General features: G+C 36.2%; 1 protein-coding gene across 4 annotated transcripts in view; it reads left to right on the forward strand.

Moving 5' to 3' along the window:
* Positions 1 to 25,376, forward strand: part of LOC125225132 (PRL-1 phosphatase) — a 62,864-nt gene that overhangs the window by 33,712 nt on the left and 3,776 nt on the right. For 3 of the 4 annotated variants that reach the window (XM_048128700.1, XM_048128699.1, XM_048128702.1), the window contains exons 2-5: positions 6,141 to 6,291; positions 8,147 to 8,561; positions 14,626 to 14,792; positions 16,591 to 16,722. In XM_048128700.1, the coding sequence (XP_047984657.1) occupies positions 8,454 to 8,561; positions 14,626 to 14,792; positions 16,591 to 16,722 (407 nt within the window). In that variant the 5' untranslated portion in view covers positions 6,141 to 6,291; positions 8,147 to 8,453. Of the gene's footprint in view, positions 1 to 4,876; positions 5,103 to 6,140; positions 6,292 to 8,146; positions 8,562 to 14,625; positions 14,793 to 16,590; positions 16,723 to 25,376 lie in introns of those variants that run through there. The other variant, XM_048128701.1, reaches the window with a different exon arrangement.

Consider the following 25,376-nt stretch of genomic DNA (forward strand, 5'->3'; position numbering starts at 1 on the left):
AATATAAACTTAACTTTATCTTTGACTTGTTCATCCTTTTCTAGTTATAGTATATCCCTATCTTCCTTATTCATTAGTGTCTTTATAGTTTATCCTGTTTTACAAATTCACTTCAAAACGTTTAAACGAAATTCCGTCTCATATAACGTTATCTATCTAACAGGAAGTATCCTATCCTATAAGTAATATTAATTTCTTGAGGATTTAAGTGTATTCACCGTTAAGCCTCGCTCGCACGCGGCAATTTTATCGTTAACATCATCAAATTAATGGAGCAGGAAGAGCTCGTGCCAACGTGACGGGCTTGTAATAACGAAAGTAATAGACCTTGTGGAATTGTTAGAAATAGGGGAATTTATAACTACAGATTCTTCGTCGTTTTAGATTCCTCCATTTTTACCGAAATCAAATTTTGCTATTTTAACTGGTTCATTGTTATACCTTTATTAATTCAAACGTAGTTTGTGTGGTTCCAATTTTAAAATAGGTTCCACGGGATTGATCATCATCAATCATTTTCATTATATAGTTTTTCATATGTTTATAATCTTTAAAACCTCTACTACAACGGAAAGTAAAATCCATATTTATATGCATCCGTTGCACGTTAGTTGCGGTTTTCATTTGACGTCATGGCAGTGTTTTAAATCAAAAAATAATAATGGTGATCTATTTAAATCTCTCTTTAAAATGCATTCTTTAAATTGTGCCTGACTTATTGGCGCCACGCGTAAACACTCAAGGTAAAAATATTTGAACTCTTCTTATCTCATTTCCTCTTGTTTGCTGTCAACAGTCTTCTGTCCACTTATTTTTTACTTATCACTAATATCGGCTTGAACAAACAGTATCTACGTTATTAAACTTATTAAGAATGAAATATAATTCTAGTCTGTTTATAAACCATTCATAAACATCTAAATCTTTGAATACATTTTGCATAATGATATTGAAAACTATAAATAATACAATATAATGAGTCATTGATAACGTAAATGTAGTCCAAATATTTGTTTCAATTCACCACTGAATCATTTTTTATACGATTGACTGGCTGAGTAAAATGTTTTTATGACGCAATACGAACCTAGTTAAATCTTCATCAACAGTATGCGTAATTTAGGTTGCAGTGCTCCTAAAAGTTGCAAATTTTGCTCGTCGCTTGTCTGTTTCTCCGTTTGCCAGCACTGTCGCATATTTCATGCGGTCATTATGACGTCGACCTGCAAATGGACTGCGTAATATGTTTTTCGTGTTTTTTTCTGCGCAATTTTGGATGTTGAAATGAAATTCGTGTCTGTTGAGTTGACAACTTTAACTCAATACAATGTTGCAAACTGAAACTGATCTGGATATTTAAGTCACTAAGGCACATTGCACCAGGTAAAACAAGTCTTACAAATTCTCGCAATATCCTAAATGAAATTTATATCTCTCTGGTGCAATCTGTCTTATTGTACTGCATACCGGCCTGGGGAGGTTCTGCAAAAACTCGTTTTATTTTTCTTGAAAGAGCTCAACGTGCACTTATAAAAGTCATGTACTTCAAAAAAATCAGGTATCCTACTGAAATGCTTTACCAAAACAGTGATCTCCTCTCGGTGAGGAAATTATATGTTTTGCAAACAATATTAAAAAGCCATAAGCTAATACCCTACAACCCTAATTATAAAAGCAAAAGAAATATGATAAATGTAGCTAAATCCTTACGTACGAGAACTAACTTTGCAAGATCTCAATTTAGTCATAAGTCGTCCTACCTCTATAATAAAGTCAATAAAGAATTAGACATTCATTCAAAATCACATCACGAATGTAAATTGCATCTCACAAAGTGGCTAAAAAGTAAAAGTTACGAGGAAACGGAAAAACTATTAAGACCGGATTATTAGAGTTATATAATAACACAACACACACACACACACACACACACACACACGCACACGCACACGCACACACACACACACATAGACTTTTGTTCTCTTTTAAATATAACACTATATTTTCTCATTTAAGTATAAAGGGAAACAGTGGACCTATGCGTGAGCGTTAGCGCTATACTGCATGTCGTAGAATTAAGTAAAAAAAAAAGAAAAAACAATTAATTCAATAGTAAACTTGTATAATTACATGTATTCTGTAGTAGTAATAAAAAAAAAAATTGTAGTAAATATTTTTTTCGTGTGAAAAAAAAAAAAAAAAACAGTGTCTACCTACAAACCTAGGGAAGAGCGGTGCCTCCCAACACAAGCACATTCTGCTTACCGGGCGGCTCCATCCCCTGCATACAATGTACTTGTATTTTTTGAATAAAGATTTTGTATTATTTGACAAAGGTTTTTACTTTTAAATATTTTAATTTTATAAAATTTGACTCTTGGAGACGCTATACATCTCCATGGATTATTTGATTAAGTATAATATTTTTACTTGTAATATTCAGTCTTTTACAACTATTGAAGTATTATAGATTTCTTTTATCTTTGTATCTGTTTGCACTTTCTTTATGTATTGATTATAGTTAGTAATAATATGACATTTAGAGACTTTATACATCTCTAATTCTATATCAGTGTATAGCTACTTTGCTTATGATTAATATTTTTAGTTAATATTTCTATTAATTTCATTTGTTTAACTTTAATGAATACTCTGTAATGTTGACATGTAAAAGTGCCCCCGTGGCCTATTTGCTGAATAAATGATTTTGTATTTTGTATTTGTATTTTGTATTTTGTATTTTTGTATTTGTATTTTGCACTTTCCTGTGTGAATAAAAAAAAAGTTTATCAGTTTTATCACAATTATAGGTGGAAAATATCGATTTTGGTTAAATAATTACTTTTTTCTTCGTCAAATTGGGATTTTTACCCCGTTGCTAAGCTTGACGAAAATTGCATTTTTATCGTGCTATGAAACTGATAACAGATTGTATGCAGATACGTGACCGAATTGTTAAAAAACCACACGCCGGTACCGTGATACTTCGTCCGATAGCCTAATCCTGTACGATAAACAGCTATCTACTGACGTGATTGAAATTTCATAGAAAAAACAATTTTTGTCACCTCACACCTGATAGCGGAACAATCTTTGGTGTAGCTTAATTACAGGATGTAATAATCTGTTGATAATGAAAGTTATAAGTTTGTAAAAAATCATTTAAATATAAATTATTAAAACAATCATTAAACCAATATTAGCGCCTCCCATGCAAAAACAAAAATCATACATAATATTCACGAGAATTGTTCAACCGACCACATTTGTTTACCAATTACATCCTTGAATTGAAAAACTATAAATTGCCACAATTTAGTTTACTTCCTACCGAGTACTGAGTTGACGTAGTTCAGATAATGCAGCCAGTGCTAGTTGCAAACAATTACTAGGCTTGTCGACCTCGCACACCTCGCAGGACGCTGTATGCGGAACGCAAACAGCGATGCCTAATCATATTCTTATATAACTACCTCTATACCTGCGTCATGACCAGAAACAATTCGCAGTAGTTCAGTCTTTTGTATATTTAGATCGACTTTTGCCATCAATTTTCGATAAAGGCCAACTCAATTCTATCAAATGTCTTTTGGATTAGCAATGTTGCGTGCATTAATCGAATTCATTCTGTCCATTAAAAATCGTAGACAATTAATGTCGCAGTGTTGTGTTCGCAAAGTTGTTTGTTGTGGTTAGAATGTCCTTCTTGCGGTTGTTTGCCACGTGTCGTCTATAAATGCGAAAACATGTACTTAACACATCCCCGCATTGTTTCTCCATGTACATTGCCAACGTTATTGATAGACCTTCGTTCCGCTCATTCATTGGCATCTTTTAGGTAAAGTCGGCGATGTCGCTAAGCGCACTTTAATTGTTCTCTAAATGTCTAGACAGAGTTCGGTGAGACATTATAAATATTAGTCTAAAACGTCTGGACACGTGTGTAGTCTGGAGTTTATCGACCGTCAGGACGCGTCTCAGGATTCGGGGCATTTTGAAACTCTTTCGTATCTTTCGATAGTCCGCGTCTTTCGATATTCGTTTTGAACTTGTTTCTTCGACGCAGACAGTAGATTTATTTATACCTTTTCCTCAAGTTTTCCCGTTTTATTGCCAGGGAACTTGTACCTCCAACCGACGCTCAAATACTGTCTGAATCTCTGGAATATTTTGTAAAAAAAAAGTTGTTTCTTCTACTTGTCTTGGATTTCGTTTGACGCTTTTCCGGGTCGTAATTTGAATAGCCAATTATAAATAAATTACTTGTCCCTTGTTGCTTCAGTGCATTATCCAATTGTTTTTATTTAACCATTTTAATCTAAAGGCTTTAGGAAATTCACCACTTTGATTAAAACTCCCCCCCCCCTTTCTTCCCGTGGGTGTCGTAGAAGGCGACTATGGGATATGGGGTAAATTGTGGCGTAGGCGAGAGGCTGGGATCCTGTCACTGCAATGTCACAGTTTCGTTTTCTTTCAACCCCTTATTGGCCAAGAGTGGCACTGAAGCTTTAGTAGTTTCATGTGTTCTGCCTACCCCTTTATGGGATACAGGCGTGATTGTATGATGATGATGATGATTAAAACTCATCTCAATCCTGTTTCCCTCCTGGCTACGTCCAAAGTCGTTTGTTTTTCCTCAATTTAATCTAAAGTGGATAAATAAGCAAATACCCAGGAATACTTTGACTTTTCCCTATCTGTATAACTACGTCCATCACGATTGAATATGTCTGAGTATTTAAATGTAAACATATGACGCCAAGCTTGAATCCCACGTTGTGGGGCAGCTGCCAAAATCTGTTGCGCCGTGAATTTTTGAGTCGACCTCGCGGCGTTCTCATAATCCGTCGTCTTTATCGTGTTGTGCTCATTTTCATTTTGTTTTACTCCATGTTAACGTGCCGATTCAGTCACTCTTCGACACAAGATGCCAATTTCTTTTAGGGCTAGTGAATTCTTGGACTCTGTTGTTTTGGCTCTCTTCACCGTTGTGCCGCAGTTGGTGCATAAGTGTCGTGATGTTCAGTGTTTTCGTAATGTGCTCATCAGTGTTTAAATAAACTAAAACTTTTTATAAAGGATTACGCACTGCCAGTCATTGAGTGAGTTACGTCGCATTCGAATGCAATATTTGATGTAAAAGAATTCATAAGCAGTAATCAAAATATTTACTTTCAATTCGATATTGAATTGATGAATCGGACAATAACTTAGCATAATTGAGCAGTCTTTTGTTTTATGAGCAATTGTTTCAATGTTGACACGGGGCAAGAGGCCTATAGTCACCGGGGGCGATCACGGCCTGAAAGTATACGGGTTATTGTGTTTTGATTAACTTAGCATAGTTAATAATGATTTGTGGCCCCGGTTGTTTGATGTGTACGAAATGGTGAAACAATGGTCCATTTAATATGTTTTATGTGTTTGTTTTATATTGTCTTCAGAATCCATCAGTCTTTACAAGGATTCAGTTTGGTTTTTATAATTTGTATTTTCTTCCGATTTATTGTTAAATGGAAATGCAATTTTGGTTTTATAAGAAAATTCTCTTAGAGTGATTCTTAAAGGAATGATTATTAGATTTAAGACAGCTAGTGTCCATGTCCATGTGGATTTTTTATATGTCTGCTAATGCTGGGGTCTTTAAATTTCGACGGAGAAAAGTTGACTTGGACTTCGTTACTCGCGGGCCCTCATGCGCGGATCCTAAGTTGGCCATACAAATAGACCCCCCCCCCTGGGGCCCCGGGCCTTTACCACGTGACCCCCCCCCCCGGGCACAAAGCTGGATCCGCGCTTGCGGGCCCTATTATAATTTTGGAAATACCAGCGGGCTATTTTACCACAGTGACATTGACACTTGATGCTTCTGTGCCTATTTCTGGGTTGATAAGTAACTTTGTTACCACAGCGTCAATATTTCCTCGTTGAACAGGCAATGAACGGCGAAGTGTTACTGTCGGGCGACAATTGTGATAATTTGAAATTGCCCACTGGTTAAAGCATACTATCCGAGACATCCTTTTTGGTGGCTAAACAGACCTATGCGAAAGCGACATACTTTGCCATAGCTCAAGCATGTTGGTTACCAACATGCGTAAAAATTATGTCCTTCTAATCTTTGTTTTTTCTTGTTTCAGCTGGATATTCTTTCTGTGGCGACATTGATGGAGTTCCGCTTGGACAGCGCGGAGTACTGCCAGGCCCAACACAAATAAACTAGCGGCGGACGCCGAGCTGGGACCCATGCGGCCGGGAGCAAGTCTGCACCCCATCTTTATGACAGTCCAGGTAACTTACTTGACCTTACATCTATCAGTTCTATCTTAGCCCGCAAGTAGACACTAAACACGAACAGTTGTGACTATAAACCTAAAAAGTTTAAATGATTCTGATATGAAAATGCATTATTAATTAGGATTAAGGTCTATAACTTATAACTTAGACGGAGGTTTAAGGAGCATCAGCGCGCACTTAGACAACGAGTTTTACTTGCATTGCATCGCAACCATTTGACCCCAAAATCGTTACGGCAATCCTGGTAACTTAATGCTTCTCCAATTATATCCTGATACGGCTCTTTCAATTCAGGATTTAGGCTGTACCTAGTGCCTATATCAATATAGCTGCAGATGATGGTTATGAAAATGACATTCTTAAGAGTCCTAGGGTTCTTCTTCATCTTTCGATATTTTCTTTTCTTGACCCATAAGCGTTGAGATTGGATACAATTCAGCACACCAGTATGCGAGTTCTCGCACCATGTAAATAGGCCCTTTCCGCCGTGAACCGCAAAACAATGAGTATGTCCATAACTAAACCATGAACGTTTTACGACAAACAAACAAAGGACAAGAGTCTATTACTACAGTACTTAACAAGCAAATCATGCACGTACTAAAACTTGACTATTTATGCCACACGTGTAGTCAAGCCGTAGTCATGATCATGACAAATATCCATTAACTGACTCGGGTAGTTTAGCTTACGAATAACATCCAGCAGTTTTGAAAAACATTTCCGAATATTACATTCCACAACACATACAATAGATAAACAACGTAAGATAACCTCCTTAGCTTAATCACCTTGCCTTCTCATATCTTTACTAGATATTCACGAGAGACAAAATTGCAGTCAACAAAGCTTCTGATTAACATGTGACGTACATTTAGCCGGTAACCGGGGCTTTACGACCTAACCCTCGGTTTTATAGCACATCTACCAGGTAGCTTATTTCCCAAGGGGATGCCAAAGATCTGAAAGGCTTTTTTCACACTGGCAGATTAGATTAGACCACTGATTCAATTAATCTTAGATTTTTAAACAGATGTGTCATTATATTTCTCTGTCCGAAGTATTAGAACTGATATTTCGCGCTAGGAATCGAAATGCTACGAGGCACTATGTTGTTATATTTAATTCTGATCTTTACTTTTTAAGGAAGCTACCAAAAAGGTTAGACACATAAGAACGCTAAGTAAAGGCTGAAAGGGGCCGAGCATTGTTGCGAATTCCGATAAGTAATTGCAAACGTTCTATATCCATTAGACGCATTATAAGATGCTATTGAAGGATCGACGGTCAAACAACCAATGTGAAAATACACGAACCACACCCGAATTAAGCGTTACGCTTTCTGTAATGATTCTGCCCTTGTCCCTTGTTTATTTCGATGAGTCATTAGAGATAACGCTAGGTCGTCGAACGAAGCTAATCACAAGAATTTTAGCACAACGTCGCTCAGTTTTTGGCACCCGATGAATTAGTTAATTAATTACTCGGATTAAATGTGTATTCATTTAGATTCAAGGCTGTTTTATCGTGCCCTGACCAAGACAATCCATTCGAGTGTGTTTACTTTGTAATGCTCGTGAAATATCGCTTAAAATACACAGGTATTTATTAAAATAAACACGATATAGTCGTGTTTACTATCCTGTTATCAATTTGATGTGTACACCGATCCAGTGCTAACAAATGACGCGGTGTTGGCAATAGATCAGCATTCAGTCATATACCCGCCGCCGCCGACCACTCACATGACCTAACGAATCTGTGTCTATTTTCGCACACATTTTTTATCCCACTTGAGTTCCTAGCTCTTGTTTACGTCAAACTAATAACAGTGTTTTTTTTGTTTCAGCTACCTTAAATTCGGAAGCCATCGCAAATCGGAGCATATCATTCAGTTCGGAGCGACTTTATGTTCGCGTAATTTCTTTAAGTTTCATTCCACATTTTGAACTTTAGTTTAACCGTCTCCGAATGTGCGCTAGTGGTTGAAAGCGACATCCATGCGGGTGGTTCTCTTGATATAATAGGACCCTTTCTAAATAAAAGTAACGAAACTGCCGTGTGTTGTGTGGAAATAGAGTGACAATTTGTCTGTTGTCGGACGGACCGAAGTGAAGTGAACACCAGTGTAGACCGTTGAGGAAGACCAAGGCACCATGAAGCAGAAGGATATCCGGCCGGCGCCCTCGCTAATCGAGTACAAGGGAATGCGGTTCCTGATCACGGACCGCCCCTCTGACGTCACCATCCAGTCATACCTACAGGTAATTCTACCAACATATCGCCTAACCTAACCATTGTATTCGCAATTTATAGCATTAGAACCGATAATGTTTATTCTGGTGCAAGAGCTAACATTTTGACCTGCATCAAATCGTAAACAGATGAGTTGTTTATGTACAAGTTAATCTTTACGATGTTTTGAATTTATTGCTTGTCTAGTCTGAATGAATGAAATATCGTGATATTTTCCTGTGACGTCTTACGAGTATAGACGTGAAGTGGAATATTCCTAGAAAAGGAATTTCCATTTCATTTTATCTTCTTGTACCGGAAAGCCATAGGTAGGTATCGTTGTATATGAATAATATTAATAAGATATTAATGTCTATGGCCATAGTTTATCAAGTTGCTTATTTAAATGTTAAATCAACTTGTATTTTGATATGCAGTAGGTTTATTACCACTTATTTTTAAAAGTTGACTCCAACAAATGACTAAGGCATTAGACTGTTCAAGGACTTGCATACGAGGTGGCAACCCTGGCTGTCAAACGATAAGCAGCTGATTTTGCTAGGTCCCTTTGAAATAATTATTTTTAAGCATATTTTAAGTATTAATTAGTATTTAAAGCGTGAAATTAGTATATTTAACATTAAGTTTTGTATAAATATAAGTAGTGAAGTGCTTTAGTGACGTTTACAAGTGTCTTTGATGTCTCAGGTTTGTAGCCGTTATAGGTTATAAATTTGAAATATCTGTTCGCCTTTGTACACTTTCTGAGTCTTATTATCACTAGTTAGTACCGATTGTGTTTCTTTTTCAGTGTTAATCATTGTACAAGGCTAGAACAAGTGTAGGCATAGTGAAACGTCACTATTTCATGTAAGTAACCGCTGAGCTTGAGTAGGCAATTCCTTGCTTTGTTTTGTTTTTAATTCTTTTAAAAACCCATTTACAATGCAAACACGCAGAGCAGCTGCCGCCGCTGCAGCAGCGGCTCTCCAGCAGGAGCCTGAGAAGTGTGATAAGCTCCAACTTACCTTGCTGGAATTAAAACAATCCAAGGAGTTTAGTGCTCAATTGCTCAGTGAAAGAGAAGACAGTGAGAAGGAGCTATTATTGATAATTGATAAAAACGATAAGTTAAAAAAGGAACTGTGTACACTAGAGAGTGATTTTAATAATGTAAACTCGGAGCGGGCCCGGCTTCAGGAGACGGTTGACAGGTTTATGGAGTGTAATGCTGCATATGAACAGGCCCTGAAAGACATCGACTCATTGGAGAGAGCACTGCACGACGCCCACGAACACATCTACGAGCTACGGGAGGCCCAAAACCAAGCAGCTGCGGCACACACTCAGACCTTGTTCGAGGAACTGGTCCGGCCTGCATCTCAGTTGGTTACCGCAGCAATTGAAAACCCTTCAGTAACTACAGACTTAACCAATGATGCCACTACACCAAGGTTAGTAAATTGCAGCGGAAACAAACTAAAGAAGTATATAAAATTAAATAAACTGATCAAAAAAATCAAAAGATGTCAAAAATTAATAAATTGTTTTTTAAAAAATTGAGATTTTGTAAAGTTAATATAAGTTTAGTAGATAAGTTAGATTTGTATACAGCTCAGTTAGAACACAGTAGATTACAGTATGAAACTGACACACAGGCATTAAAGTTAAAAATTCAAAGCCTAGAGGATTCAATAAAATCTTTAGATGTGATAAATGAGAGTTCAAAAAAAGTTATTAGTGAATATTCTTTAGCCATGGATGATTTAATAGCCCAGATTAAGCATAATTCAGAGCGGTTTGAGTCGTTGACAAATGCCCAGGCATGTGCATGTAAGCAAGTGACTGGAGATTTGTCGACCAGTGCGCTTGACCCAAGCCTGTGTGACAGTTTACCGCAGGGGCAAATGAATGATAATGGCCCCTTCCACACTTCACAACAAAGCACACCTAAAACTAATGTTGTTATGTACTGTGATGAGATTGGGAGCAATATGAGCTCATTTTTAAATTTTTACTTAAAGGGACTTAGTACAATCAATAACTGTCTGCCTCATAGCAGCTTTGAAAATATCATTAAACAAATTTTAAACGACAGTAATATCAATAGTAAGACAACACTGCTTATCTTTATGGGGAATAGGGGTAATGTAAACAAAAATAATTTAGTAAAATATTATGAACAATTAAACTCATTGGCAGTGCATGAAATTATTTTCTTTACATTCCCCTATTGTAACCAGATGTCAGAGGCAGAAAAAAAGAAAATAACACTAGACATAAGTTGAATGTAGCTTTATATAATCTTTGTACATATAGTAGTAAGGTTAGCATAATTGACACTAACAAATTTGTTAGTAAATACCATATACCTATGGTGTTTTTGACTAAAGGTAAATGTTACCTTTCAAATTATTATAAAAGACAAATAGCTTTATCGCTATCCTATTTATTTGACATTTCTGCCAAGAATTTGGCAGACAACTCTGCTCCTATTGAGCAGCAAAGTATGAACTTGGAATTGGTTCCAGTCATAACCAATGATTTAAACTAGCTTCTAAGACAAAAGATTCTGTCTCTGGCAATTTAATTTTAAGTAACTATAAGAATCAATACTGTGAGCAAGGAAAGTATATCCACCTGGTGCATCAAAATATTCAATGTATTAGAGGAAAAGATTTACAAATTGAACTATTCATGAACGAATTTTATGTAGACATTTTATGCATTACTGAACACTGGTCAAAAAACAATGAATTAATGCCTCAATTTAATAATCACCAGGTGGCAAGTTCGTTCACCAGACATAGTTCCATACATGGTGGGTCGTTAATTATAATAAATAGCCAGTTAAAATTTAAGGAACGTAAGGATATTGTTTCCATGTCTGTTGAACGGACTATAGAACTAAGTGCTGTAGAATTGGAGCAATTTATTGTTGTCTGTGTGTATAGGCCGCCATTAAGTAATTTTGAAACTTTTGAAAAAATTATGGAATCTGTGCTACTTAAAATATCATCTTCTAGTAAAAAAATACTTATATGCGGCGACTTTAATGTAAATATCTTGGAAAATTCAACAATAAGTATCAGATTGTTGAATCTTTTCAAATCATGTAATCTCAATCATATTTTTATGGAGCCTACTAGAGTGACTGCCACTAGTGCCACCTGTATAGATAATATTTTCACTGATATTTTTCCTACTACTAAAGATGTAATTAGCAACTTAGAATCAGACCATTTAGGCCAATTGATAGTATTTGAGACATTAAGGAAAAATACTTTGAGAAAACAAATAACTTTTGTACCAGTAACCTCCGACCGCGTGGAACGAATGAAGCAAAGTTTGGTTCAGGCGCTACCCTCCCTGTCTTCCGATATGAGTCCTAATAGTATGTATAATTCATTCTTTCACACTTTTCTGCAACATTATAATGCAATATTTACTTCAAAATCGGTCGTAGTTAGTGGTGCATCAGTTTTTAGTGAGTGGGCTACTGCAGAGTTACATCAACGAAGACGTGCATTGTATGCCTTGTATGAAGAACGGCGGTTTAATACGAGTGATGAATTTAAAGAACATGTTAAGCAATATTCGAAGAAGTTCAAGATAGATTGTCATATCGCTAAGCGAAATTATCTTAGTAATAAAATAAAAAATAGCTCTGACATTATTAAAGCAACGTGGAAAGTAATTAATGTGGAAACTGGTCGCTCGAAACACGCAGTAAAAGATATTAAACTGAATATTGATAACAAAATTATAGATTCCAATTTTGAAGTAGCAACAGAGTTCGAAAAATTTTTCACCGAGATACCAGCATTCACAACTAAGGATTTAAATTCATCACCCTTATCTGCCGTCACATTATTAGAGGAAAACGTTCCTGAGTGTTGTAGAGACCTTTATTTTGAACATGTTTGTACCTCAGATATAGTAAAGGCATTTAAATCAATTAATGTCAAAAAAACTAGTGACCTCTGGGGGGTCTCCGTCCATGCTGTAAAATCCTTAGTTGAGGTTGTAGCGCCTGACTTAGCAGTTATATTCAACAACAGTGTTGACTGCGGCGAGTTTCCTGATCTAATGAAACATAGCAAAATAACTCCTTTATTTAAATCCGGCAGCCACTCTGACCCCACTAACTTTAGACCAATATCTGTGCTGCCAACTTTCAGTAAAATATTTGAAAAATTAGTTCTTTCTCAATTAGTACGACATTTTAACGTTAATAATTTAATGCATAATAAGCAATTTGGCTTCACACGGGGTCGCTCGACAACCGATGCTGGTGTTGAGCTAATTAAGCATATTTTCGATGCCTGGGAGGAGTCACAAGATGCTTTAGGTATCTTTTGTGATTTATCTAAGGCCTTCGACTGTGTTTGTCATGAAACATTGATCAGGAAACTACATTATTATGGAGTCAGAGGATCAGCACTAGATTTACTCAAGTCCTACTTAAATGGTAGAATACAAAGGGTAGATGTCAATGGACAGAGATCAACTGGGTCATTGGTCTCTATGGGTGTACCACAGGGATCAATATTGGGGCCTTTCCTGTTCCTTATCTACATAAATGACTTGCCATTCCTTGTAAAGACCCACCATGATATAGTATTGTTTGCAGACGACACCTCACTTATTTTCAAACTCAAACGACAGCAACAAGCTCACAGTGATGTAAACAATGCTATCTCTAAAGTAGTGAACTGGTTCAATGCTAATAATTTATTATTAAATGAAAAAAGACTAAATGTATTAAGTTTGTCACTAATAGTAACGTAAGGAATGAGCAAACAAGTGTCGTTGTGAAGGATGAGGAATTAGAACTGGTAGATAGTACAGTTTTTCTTGGTATAACTTTAGATTCTAAACTTCAGTGGGGTCCCCATATTGTTAACCTCTCGAATAGACTTAGTTCTGCAGCTTTTGCAGTGAGCAAGATCCGTCAGTTAACAGACGTGAAAACAGCTCGATTAGTTTATTTTAGTTACTTTCACAGCATTATGTCATATGGTATTTTACTTTGGGGCAGTGCTTCAGAGATAAATACCATATTTATTCTGCAGAAGAGGGCTATTCGAGCAATATATAAAATGAACCATAGAGACTCACTTAGAGATAAATTTAAGGACATTAATATAATGACAGTGCATTGTCAATATATTTATGAGAATATTATGTATGTACATAAAAACATTTGTAATTTTAAGAAAAACTGTGATGTACATAATATAAATACTAGAAATAAACATAAACTCGCGGTGCCCTTCACACGGCTCTGTAAAATTAAAAAATCATTCATGGGTAATTGTGTTCGATTTTATAATAAACTTCCGAATCATATTACTGACTTGTCAATTAATAAATTTAAGAATCATGTAAAGCGTGTACTCATTTCCAAAGCTTATTATACAACACAAGACTACATGAATGATAAAACAACGTGGGATTAATTGTTATTCGAAATGGTTTCTTATTTTTACGTTTATTATTATTATTATTGTTGATGAAATTAATATTGTATTTTTTTGGACATTGGATTTTTCCTAGAAATATTCTAGACATGTATTTTTATATATACATATACCTAATTATATATTTTTTGTTTAACGATTATTTTTATATGAAATTGTATATTATAGACTCAATATTATTATGAACAATAATTTACAACAATAAATTGCTCTGATAATTAGGTTAGATTAAGATCATAATATATATGTAATGAACTATTCATAAGAGCTTGTAACTAGGCCTACATGAATAAAGATATTTTGAATTGAATTGAATTGAATTGATTTTCGCTAGGTACATTTATTGCCTGAATTTATGTAGGTACTTTGTCGTTAGCTCTAATTTGTAATTTCTTGAACTTTCTAAACGAGACTTTATTCAGCTGTCATGAAAAATATTCTTTTTACTTTTGGAGCGATTTTGACTGGCTCCGGTGCAAATCTTTTAAAGCAATTATGAAGTTTACTTAAGCCTTGCGCGGCTATCAAAACCATTGTCACCTTAGCTTGGTTATGGTAATCTATCGGAATTATCTACAAGGTTTTGCCTAAACCGCCGTTTCTTCCACAGGAGCTGCGCAAGCACAACGTATGCGTCGTGGTCCGCGTCTGCGAGCCCAGCTACGACGTCGGCCCCCTCAAGGCCGAGAACATCGAGGTTCGCGACCTGGCCTATGACGACGGCACCTTCCCGCCCGCCAACGTCGTTGACGAGTGGTTCGAGATCTTGCGCGACAAGTAAGTCACGAGGCTCCTCATCATTTGCTACCCTTAGGTATCCCAATCAGCGTATTCTTCCATACTTCTCTATCGCTCATTCACTAGTCCCGCTGAAGGCTCAATATTGAGGTGCGATAAGTAAGTCACTAGCCCTTATCCCAATAATGGGGGTCAGCCCATCGTTTCCTCTTCCATAACTCTCTATCACTCGTCATCACATCATTCACTTGCTTCCATTTCATATCATCTATCATACAGTTCAAGTAATTAATGCGGTTACCATGATTATTTGCATGGAGAAAGTGAATAGCGCCCCTAAACGGTTACAATTAGATTAAAACATCAAAAAGTCGTGTTAGAGGCTCTGGAAACTTTTCCGTTGTGATTACAATAAGGCTTTTGATTGTGTCGACCATCAATATTCATTCATTTACTTCTGCAATCTAATGTCTATAGCAGAGTTATAAAATATAGGTTCCATTATGTGCCATGATAAATTTAATGTGCAAGAAATGAATGAAGGTAATCCAGAACGCCTAAAAAATATTGTGGGAGTGCCGCAAGGATCAACGTTAGATCTTTTGGTCTTTATATCTTATAATAACCCTGTCCAACAACATTGTCGTAGCTTGTCAAGCTATTGATGCTACTTATATCGGTTACACTTTCGTATTTTTACGCATCAGTTGTTGATTTCAAATTCTTTGCGACGTAATGCGTAGTGGGATATATTTAGCACAGGAAAAACATTATAAGTAGTATTTTATTTACACAATACATAGAGTACTTACTGTACTTAGTACTTACCGCTACAAAATGAATGCAAATTTGAATTATTATGTAGGTATGCTGTGCAATCTACTTTAACACTTGAGTATAATTTTATCTGTCCTTGCAACATTCCTGTCTAAGATTAACGGGCATTATTTGATTGTCTTAGATTGAATGTGGGCTGCCACCCACACATGTATGCCATTTATAAACATTTGCAACACATATTCTAAAATACAAAACTATGACGTTATTTCCTTAAACTATAGTTTTATAGTTGACAACATGGGGTATATATTGGCAGTATTTTTTACATAGATTTTGCCGGCAAAGCTGCCATCAAATTTATTTATTTATTATTCATTTATTTAAATTTTATTGCACAAATAAAACAAAAATGTACAAATGGCGGACTTAATGCCTAATGGCATTCTCTACCAGTCAACCATCGGGCCAAACAGAGACATGTAAAAATGGTGCAAGGAGAAGGAAAAATGACAAAATGGAAATTTCACCTTTGATTATAATTATACCATTAATTTTTTTACAATTCAATTTTCCTCTTTTACCTCAGAATTTTTATTTTCTCGATTGATCTCTGACCACGCATATTGTGCTCCACTACATTTAGTGGCCCGTTTATCGAAAATAAAAGTTGAGTTGAGATGAATCTGATTTCTCGCACCTATCCATTTAAGTACCTACAACGACGAAAGTTGAAGCGCCCTGTGGGCCTAGCACATGATGGCCGCAGGAGTATGTCGCCGCGAGGTAGACTACCCGTCCTTATGTCATTAATACAGTTAGAAGAAGACGTGGCATCTATCTCGCGGCGACATACTCCCGCGGCCATCATGTGCTAGGCCTACTGGTACACCTAAAATATAAACTTCGTGCATTTTGACAATGTTCACGATGACTTTCACACGATAGACGTTCAAAGGGTTCGCAGTTTAACTTCATTCTTCATAAAACTGACTGACACAGTAGGTAAAGTCTTCGAAAATGTAATCTTTCGCTTTAACATGTATATTTTTGTTTCCAGGGCCCAAAACAAGCCGGAAGCGGGCGTGGCGGTGCACTGCGTGGCCGGGCTCGGGCGGGCGCCCGTCATGGTGGCCATCGCGCTCATCGAGCTCGGCATGAAGTACGAGGAGGCCGTCGAGACCATCCGAGAGTGAGTACCATCGAACACATTGTAACTCCGTATAGACAGCTACAGTCTAAGAAAAAAACGTACCTTAAAGGTGGCACCTAGATGGCGTTACACCTTTGGGAGACGCTCGGCTAGATGGCGCTAATATTAACATTTGACATTTTAAGACATGTTGACATCAAGCTAAGAATATGGCCCAAATTGTCATAACTGAGGTTAAAAAGTTTTAAGCTTGTGGCGAGAGATGGCAGTCTATGCACTGTGATTTACATATTTTACTTTGACAGTAACTCTCTATAATAGGTGATCCTCTTTGGTACCATAGTCTAATAGATGACAGGACATGTGATCCTTCATTCCTTCTTATACAGTAACGAAAATAATCTATCATATTTTTGGACACATTTGCATACTTATTTCATTTTTTTTAAACGGCCATTGCGATGTCGATGAAATTTACAATATATCCATCCATCCATCTTTATTAGCAGCGTTTTACCTTACAATAAAACGCATATTAAGCGAAATACCTTATTTGAAGCCTATTTAATATATTGAGAGACAGCGATACTGTTTGTAGATGCGTAGCGGTTCACAGCAGGTACCTACAGCTGAACACCTGTAAACAACTTGCAACTCCAGTTTTACGATTCAGGTTTCCCCTTCCCCCAGGCGACCCGTGCCGTAGGGACGGCAACGATGTTTCATCATTGGTTCTCAAAATATTAATTTAACCGAAGTTGCAATATACCACTTACCAAACGGTTGCATCATTTATGAATTCAAATGTGAAATGAAATAAAGACGTATCTTCGAAACTGAATAGTCTAAAAATGTTGTTTACTAGCAGTGAACAAGAAATACCCTCAAATGGGAAAATAAATGTGCCTTGGTTTATTGCAACTGAGTGTTGTAGCCACAGGCGTAGTTAAAAATATAGGCTTCAAATAAGGTATTTCGCTTAATATGCGTTTTATTGTAAGGTAAAACGCTGCTATTAAGCTTCTGTACCGTTATTTGAAGCCTATTTAATATATTGAGACGTGTCTGTATTCGCCTGGTGGTCAAGAAACGCCAATGTGATTAATTGAATCGCCAATGGAAATAACAACTTCAAGTGCACTTCACACATCAGATAGCTTGTGTACCTATATGGAGGAATGTGAATTGCAGCCGACAGTAGCTGCAGTGACTGAATTGATAAGTGCACAGTGACCAATTTTTCTATTGTAACTTATTATTAGTCATTCCTTATGTTTGAAACATTTTTAAATTTTATGTATATACCTATTTTGTATACGGACTCTAGGGTGTGCAAACCGGTTAACCGGTTAACCGAAAAACCGGTTAACCGAGACTTTTTGGCCTCTGTTAAAAACCGGTTTTTATAATCTCTAACCGGTTAATAACCGAAACCGTATTTATTTCTCAAAATTTGGAAAATTTGCCATAAAAAGGTTCAAAATTACGTAATTATTTAATGATTTGTATTAATCAAGTTTATTTATTACTTTTCATTGACAACATTATTATCTGTAATGATTTTATTTTAAAAATTAGTCCCGAGTCTACTGAATTATACATTTTATACAATACAGTAGAGTCCGGTTAGTTTATTACGACGACTCCGCATAGACCTAACGTCCAACCTCTTACAACGACATAAGCACAGGTATTTATTTGGTTTTCGTATGTGATAGTATGAAAGTACATCCGTTTATTACAACTCCGATTTTAACGACCAGCCGCTTTTTACGACACATTTTATACAGAATCCGTCCGTCAAGTCCGGTTGCAACGACGAGCGACAAAGTTTTTAGTTTTACTAGTAAACTGAGGAAAAAAAGCTACTTCCACCAGTTCCACCCGAGCACGGCCCCCTGTCTTGCCTACAACAAGTAGCAAGATTACATTGTGGCCATGTAACTGTTTGGAGTTTTGCTTTTAAAATTTTAACATTTTGTTCGCCTCGGGTCTAATCTTATTAGCTAAATAGAACCCAGTTTGTATTTTTCGATTGCGTATAAACTAGCTTTACTTACAAATGATGAGCAAGCACACATACTAAAAATGACTTTTTCTAACTAATCTAGTCACAATAAAATAAGGTATTAATACTTTGATAATAATACCCTGTAAATAAACCTATTGATTGAAATGTTTTAGTAATAGAGATGAGAATATTATTTTTAATTAAAAGAAATGAAATTCGTTTTGTACGACACGCGACATCCGGTTAGTACGACGTAATATCAGCTGTCCCTTGAGCGTCGTTGTAACCGGAGTCTACCGTATATTTCAAACTATATTTTTTAAAAGAAAGGTAAAATGGAGATCTTGGTTTTCTTACATCAATAGGCTACTAGAGACTCGTATCGAATTTAGCACATCAAGTTATTGTTTTCTGTAGTATTTGACTCAAGAAATCAATATTTATAGCTTGCGGGCATTAAAAGTGCGTGATGACTGCGTATTTTTAATTAAAGATGTGTGTATTCAGATCAACTATGGAAATTAGAGGTAGTAATCAGATCTCCACAGAAGCAACCTCTATTGTATTAAAATTCATAGTCGTTGACGCGTGTGACAATGTGAAATTTTTTTTTCTGAATAGACTGACGTCATGTCATAGATATTCTATAGATTAATATGGCTGATGTTGTTTTTGCCTGATCACGTAAAAGTAAACTTTAAATAATTTTTTTGCGGGTTTTTAAGTCGTAATAAAATATGGTACTATTTTTTTTCGTTTAATTAGACAGTAATTAATAATATAAGACATACTTTGAAAAAGGGTCAAGTAGCCTATTGCTTGTATTACTAGGGGCTCTGGGAGCTGTAGACCTTCGCCACATGCCTAGAAAACGCAAAACTGACGTCACATTCAAACCACACAAGCCTTTTTTTGCAATTTCCTCATTTTACAAAATTTCCAAAAACTGGATAAAAATGATCTTCATCGTGCAAGTAATACCTGCTACGATATCATCAACATCAGAATTTTTAAAGGTAATGGTAATTGTTACGTAGTACGGCCATTTACTAAAAATCCTCAAAACCGGTTAATAACCGGTTAACCGGTTTTGAAGGAAAAGTCTCGGTTATTAACCGGTTTTTTTAAGTTAACCGGTTTTTGCAAACCCTAATACGGACCCATAACGATATTAAGATAAATTATGAAAAACCTGTTACTTTTTTATTTCATCCACCTAACAAGGTCAGGTCATGACTTATGTTTACGTTTATTTCATTATAATATTCAATTTAATACACTTAGTATGTTTTTAATGTTTTGACCCCGACTCTGCAATTGCCAGTAAGTAGGGTTATTGCAGTATCATTTCTTTTAGGGTACCTATAAGCGAAAAACTTAAGTTTTGGATTGTGTGTCAAATTCCTCGCAACTCGTTTATCTCTTTTCAGTATCATAGAATAATCGACATGACATAGGTACATTACATTAATATATTGATTTGCATGACATGATATTATTACATATGATATTATAGAAAACAGTTAAGGAACTGATCCATTCATTAATGCCTTATCCAAATAGTCACTATTTATTTCCGGCAATTACAGCATTACATAATAGACAGTGAATATTATAATTACTGCCTTATGGCTATGACATGGCAAAATTTGGTAGCGAAGAAAAATTTTGCTCAATCGGCTACAACTTTAAAAGTGTATAACACTAATGTGCGCAGCTATTGAAAACCTTACTACCAATGGTATGACTAATGTTCCAACAATCATGGTTCTTTCGTGATATACTTAATTCGTATTATGAAATCTAATTTTAGTAATTTTCCCGAGCATTCTAGTATGCCGGAAATATTCTTGGCCTCTTGGGTATAACCCATACTGAACCCATGTGTATGTGTAACGTGGTTCCAATTTTATTAACGGAAATAATAATCTGGGCACGTTTGGTAAGTGCTAAAAAAAAATCTAATCATTCTAAAAAGTCTTATTATCATATAGTGAGGATAAGCACACTTGTGAATTTTTCATCATTGAAATCTCCTAAGCATAAGATACTCTTTTGGTAAACGAATCTATCATCCAGAAGGGAAGTGTAAGTATATGAAGTAACAAGACTATTGAGGCTTTGTATAAGTATAACTTAGTCATTCGTTATACATGATGAGTATACGTATTAAGGTCATTGAATCCATGTATGAATACAGTCCTAAACAAAGTACCTCCTGTGCAATTGGTAGTATTGGTACTACCACAGTTCAACTTTTAATTGCCTTGGTTAACAGGCTACAACTTAACCTTAGACTTTTTGTCTGGAGAGTTCTCTTCCAGTTCCCTAATATTTTTTGTTAGTTATTTACCCAATATGTATGTACTTTCTGTTAAGCCAAGGATTGGCATAGGCTAACAACGCCTAGGCGGCTAGACGCACGTGTGCGAAGCGTTTTATTTGTAATTTGTACACATGTAATAGCCAATGCTGATGATAGAATTTTCTTCGTATATAAATGCCTTTTTGTTTTGGGTAACCAGCTTATGGAAGCGCAAGATGTTACAATCAAATATTTTTCTCCTTAAGGATACGTATGTATGCGGGTAAGACCCGTGATTTTCGTTGGAAGCATAAAGATATATAATCATTTCATTATATGGCATGACGTAGCCTTCTGGTTTTGTAATGAAGAATATGATATTGAGGTTAAGGTACCTAGATCTGTATCCGAGATCTGAGGTCCAAACAAAATTTTGAGATACTCATCAAACCCCATGGGCCATGGGCTTATTCGGCATAGCTTTAAATTTTTTTTTTTTTTTTGACGGTCCATCTTTATATGAGTATTAAAATCATTTTGAAACCACATCAATTACTTATCGTGCAAAATATTGTTACCAAAAACAATGATTAGGTATGAGAAATAGTTTTCCGAATACCCAATGAATGTGATATATTTATTAACCATAGAGGTTACTTTATTTAAAAAGCAGATGAAAAGCTGTAATATGACAGCGTTTTAAGTTTGTAGGTGGGTTTATTACCCCGTACTTTTCATCACTTCTTACGTAGGTGTCCTTTTCCCCTCTTTTATTTTTTAAAAATGTGTTATGGCGGTAATCTTAACCTAAAATTCATAATTTAAATACGTATTGTTTCATTCGGACTAAATAATGAGTAGACGAGTCACCCCGTGCTACTTTATGAGGATGTGAACACATTTTAATGTAATGGTTCTTTGTAACATTGGTTCAGGTCGTTCCTGGAGCCTCAAAATATGTAATAACATATCACAACTGCATTCATACATAGAGAAAAACTATGCAAAAATGTTTGCTATTTCATCCACATAGCCAATTCCTTAAAATGTGTTCAACCCACGTGGGCTTAACTAAACAAATGAATGACCTAAAACAGTCCAAAGCAATCTGATCTTTAGATTATTGGCCTCATGTGGCGCCGGAGCGGCCAGCGGGCTAGATAACTATTTGATTAAAATAATAGATAAATAACATATTTAAGATGTTTGGGAAACGGTTAATATCCTGAACCAAATAATACTGCGGCCTTGATATGCATCAACACTATCAACAGGTTTACTTAAATGATTAAATGACCTCAAATTCCACTTTAAAACCTAAATCAGTAGGCTGATAAAACCGTGGTTAATTTTGAATATTATCGTGTCAACTCACTCCGCGTCAGCGTGAGCTAGGTGTTTCAAACGTCGTTAACGACAAAGATAAAATATGTAGTAGATAACTATATAGTGGAAAAAGTTTCCACAAAAAAGAAACCACGTTTATCAAGTCGCCAGCAATAACTGTGATAATCTTTTTAGTCTTCACCCGACTCATCCTCCTTGCGTTATCCCGGCATTGGCCCCGGCCTGTGAAGGCCTGGGGTCCGCTTTGACAAGTCTTCTCGAGACTATTTAATGATTACTGGGAAGTGATTCCGCAGTAGAAATATATAACCCCTGTCAAAATGACTTGGTAATTAACAAAGTAAGCACTTGGTACTAAGCTTAGGAGGCGTTATCATCTTGTGTTGTTTCCTCCATTACACGTAAGTTTCAAAATGCCTTGCGTAGGCCGACAAAAACCGCTTTAGAACCATGCTAATTGTATTATACCTATTATACCACATCTGCTTGATCTGCTTGTGACGCAGGATATGTAAACACGCGCCTTGCGAAGGCGGCAGGTTTTCAGCAGGCTACATAAAATATTTAATCGCCTTGCGCAAGCAGAAAATTGAGTCACGAAAATTGCAAGCCTTGCGCAGACTGCAAAATTTTCAGCCGTCTTAACAATCATATTATTCACACGCCTTGCGCAGGCGGGAAATATGAAAATGGGAAGATGCACGTCTTGCGCAGACGGCCGGTTTTTATCTAGATAAATAGTAATACTCATAAGCCTTAATAAGCGGGAAATTTATTATCGGTACCAAAATAAATAGACATTGGGGAATCTATTTTGCCAAAAACTGAGGAAGGCTTGTACTATGGTAGCAAGGCGAGATAATTCTCTTATTATAGACATATGTATACTTAAATACATAATAACACAACCGTAACTCGGGAAAAAATGGACGTAGTAAAAGGAAAAAGATCCAATTCATATAAACATATTTGAATATAATCTCAACGTAAAAAGGGAAAAGTCATTCAAATAAAAGGCTATTTTCAGGGGATGGCTCTCTTTCGTTCAACTACGTCCCGCTATTTGTGTGCATCACACAAACATATTCCCATACTGGGATTCGAACCCAGAACAATAGGCTCTGCAGACAGGGTCACTGCCTACTGGGTCAGACTAGTGCTTTTACACCGTCTTAACACTTGATATTTTTCCCACTAATGCCTGCTTCCACAGAATAATAATTATTATACCAGCCTTTTATATCCTTAAGCGGACTATACACAAAATAAAAACATACTGGTTGTAAATTTCTTCACACCTTGCGCAGGTAAGAAGTTTTTAGTAAGCTAGTGCAATGATGCACCCTTTTACTCTGCTTACGTAGCAGCCAAGTAATCAAATTAATCAAATACGCTCGCCTTGCGTTATTAAACGCTATTATTATAGTTAAGGATTAAAGAGTGACTCTCTCGTATGCGGATTTTCTCAATTATCTTTAACCGGAACTTATATTCTCCACATACCTGAGTTTCACTTTGTAATCCTTTACTTCCACTGGCAAGCGGCTTAGATTTGATTAAGGCGTAAGAACATTACCAAACTACATTTTTCAGAGGTATCCCTGACGATACCGTACTGTGCATTTAAAATTGCCCATATTTATTTACGGAACATTTTTCGGATTACACAAACATGTTCCCCAAAGACGCTAATGATATAGGTTTGTTAGTTACCTTTCTTTAGAGCGGAAAGTCGATTTTAAGGCACACAGGGATCTGATATAAAAGCCAACATGACACTTAGAATCAATACATATTTATTGACGCCCCTGCCAAGTCCGGCAGCTATAGGCTTTAACTTTCGACTTTTGATCTATTTCTGAATTCCGTTACAGAATATCGATCTATTTAAAGAGATTGTAAAGGAATTTTATCCCGCAGCACAGTACCCACCACAATGGGCACGCACGGAAATTATCAGGTCACAGCACAGGCTCATCTTCGGCCGCAAGGCAAAACAAACACTAATCGCGTCAATTACGACTTTAATAAGGACTGTTTTAGTCTCAAAGAGGACAAGGAGATCATTTTTAAATTTTTACTTTCTTGACCTGTTCCGTGCTTAAGACGAATCGATTCACTGAAAAAAATAACTGAAAAACAAATAAAAAATCGCTTACTTACGCGACACGCTGCGCTCAAAGTGAATCGATCAGGTGCTCAGCTTCTAAAACATTTAATTTATAATAGTAAACGAACGGTAAAACCGTTATCTAAAACGATATTTTTGATTAAATTTACAAAAATTTCTAAGAATTAAAGAATTCTAAGAATTTTTCGTAGTGAACCGAACGTTCCGACAAACAGAACGCCAATGATGAAACATCGTTGCCGTCCCTACGGCACGGGTCGCCTGGGGGAAGGGGAAACCTGAATCGTAAAACTGGAGTTGCAAGTTGTTTACAGGTGTTCAGCTGTAGGTACCTGCTGTGAACCGCTACGCATCTACAAACAGTATCGCTGTCTCTCAATATATTAAATAGGCTTCAAATAACGGTACAGAAGCTTAATATATTGTTAGTAGGATTCGCTATTTTGTGTTTTTATAATAAGAAGTTCAATATTAGTAACATACACGATCGGTGTGTGTGAAGTGGCTACCCACGAGCCACGTGCAGTGGGTCCTAAGTAGGGTGTGCAAACCGGTTAACCGGTTAACCGAAAAACCGGTTAACCGAGACTTTTTGGCCTCTGTTAAAAACCGGTTTTTATAATCTCTAACCGGTTAATAACCGAAACCGTATTTATTTCTCAAAATTTGGAAAATTTGCCATAAAAAGGTTCAAAATTACGTAATTATTTAATGATTTGTATTAATCAAGTTTATTTATTACTTTTCATTGACAACATTATTATCTGTAATGATTTTATTTTAAAAATTAGTCCCGAGTCTACTGAATTATACATTTTATACAATACAGTAGAGTCCGGTTAGTTTATTACGACGACTCCGCATAGACCTAACGTCCAACCTCTTACAACGACATAAGC

This window comes from Leguminivora glycinivorella, chromosome 4 (assembly GCF_023078275.1).
Source record: "Leguminivora glycinivorella isolate SPB_JAAS2020 chromosome 4, LegGlyc_1.1, whole genome shotgun sequence".
Taxonomy (NCBI): Eukaryota; Metazoa; Arthropoda; class Insecta; order Lepidoptera; family Tortricidae; genus Leguminivora; species Leguminivora glycinivorella.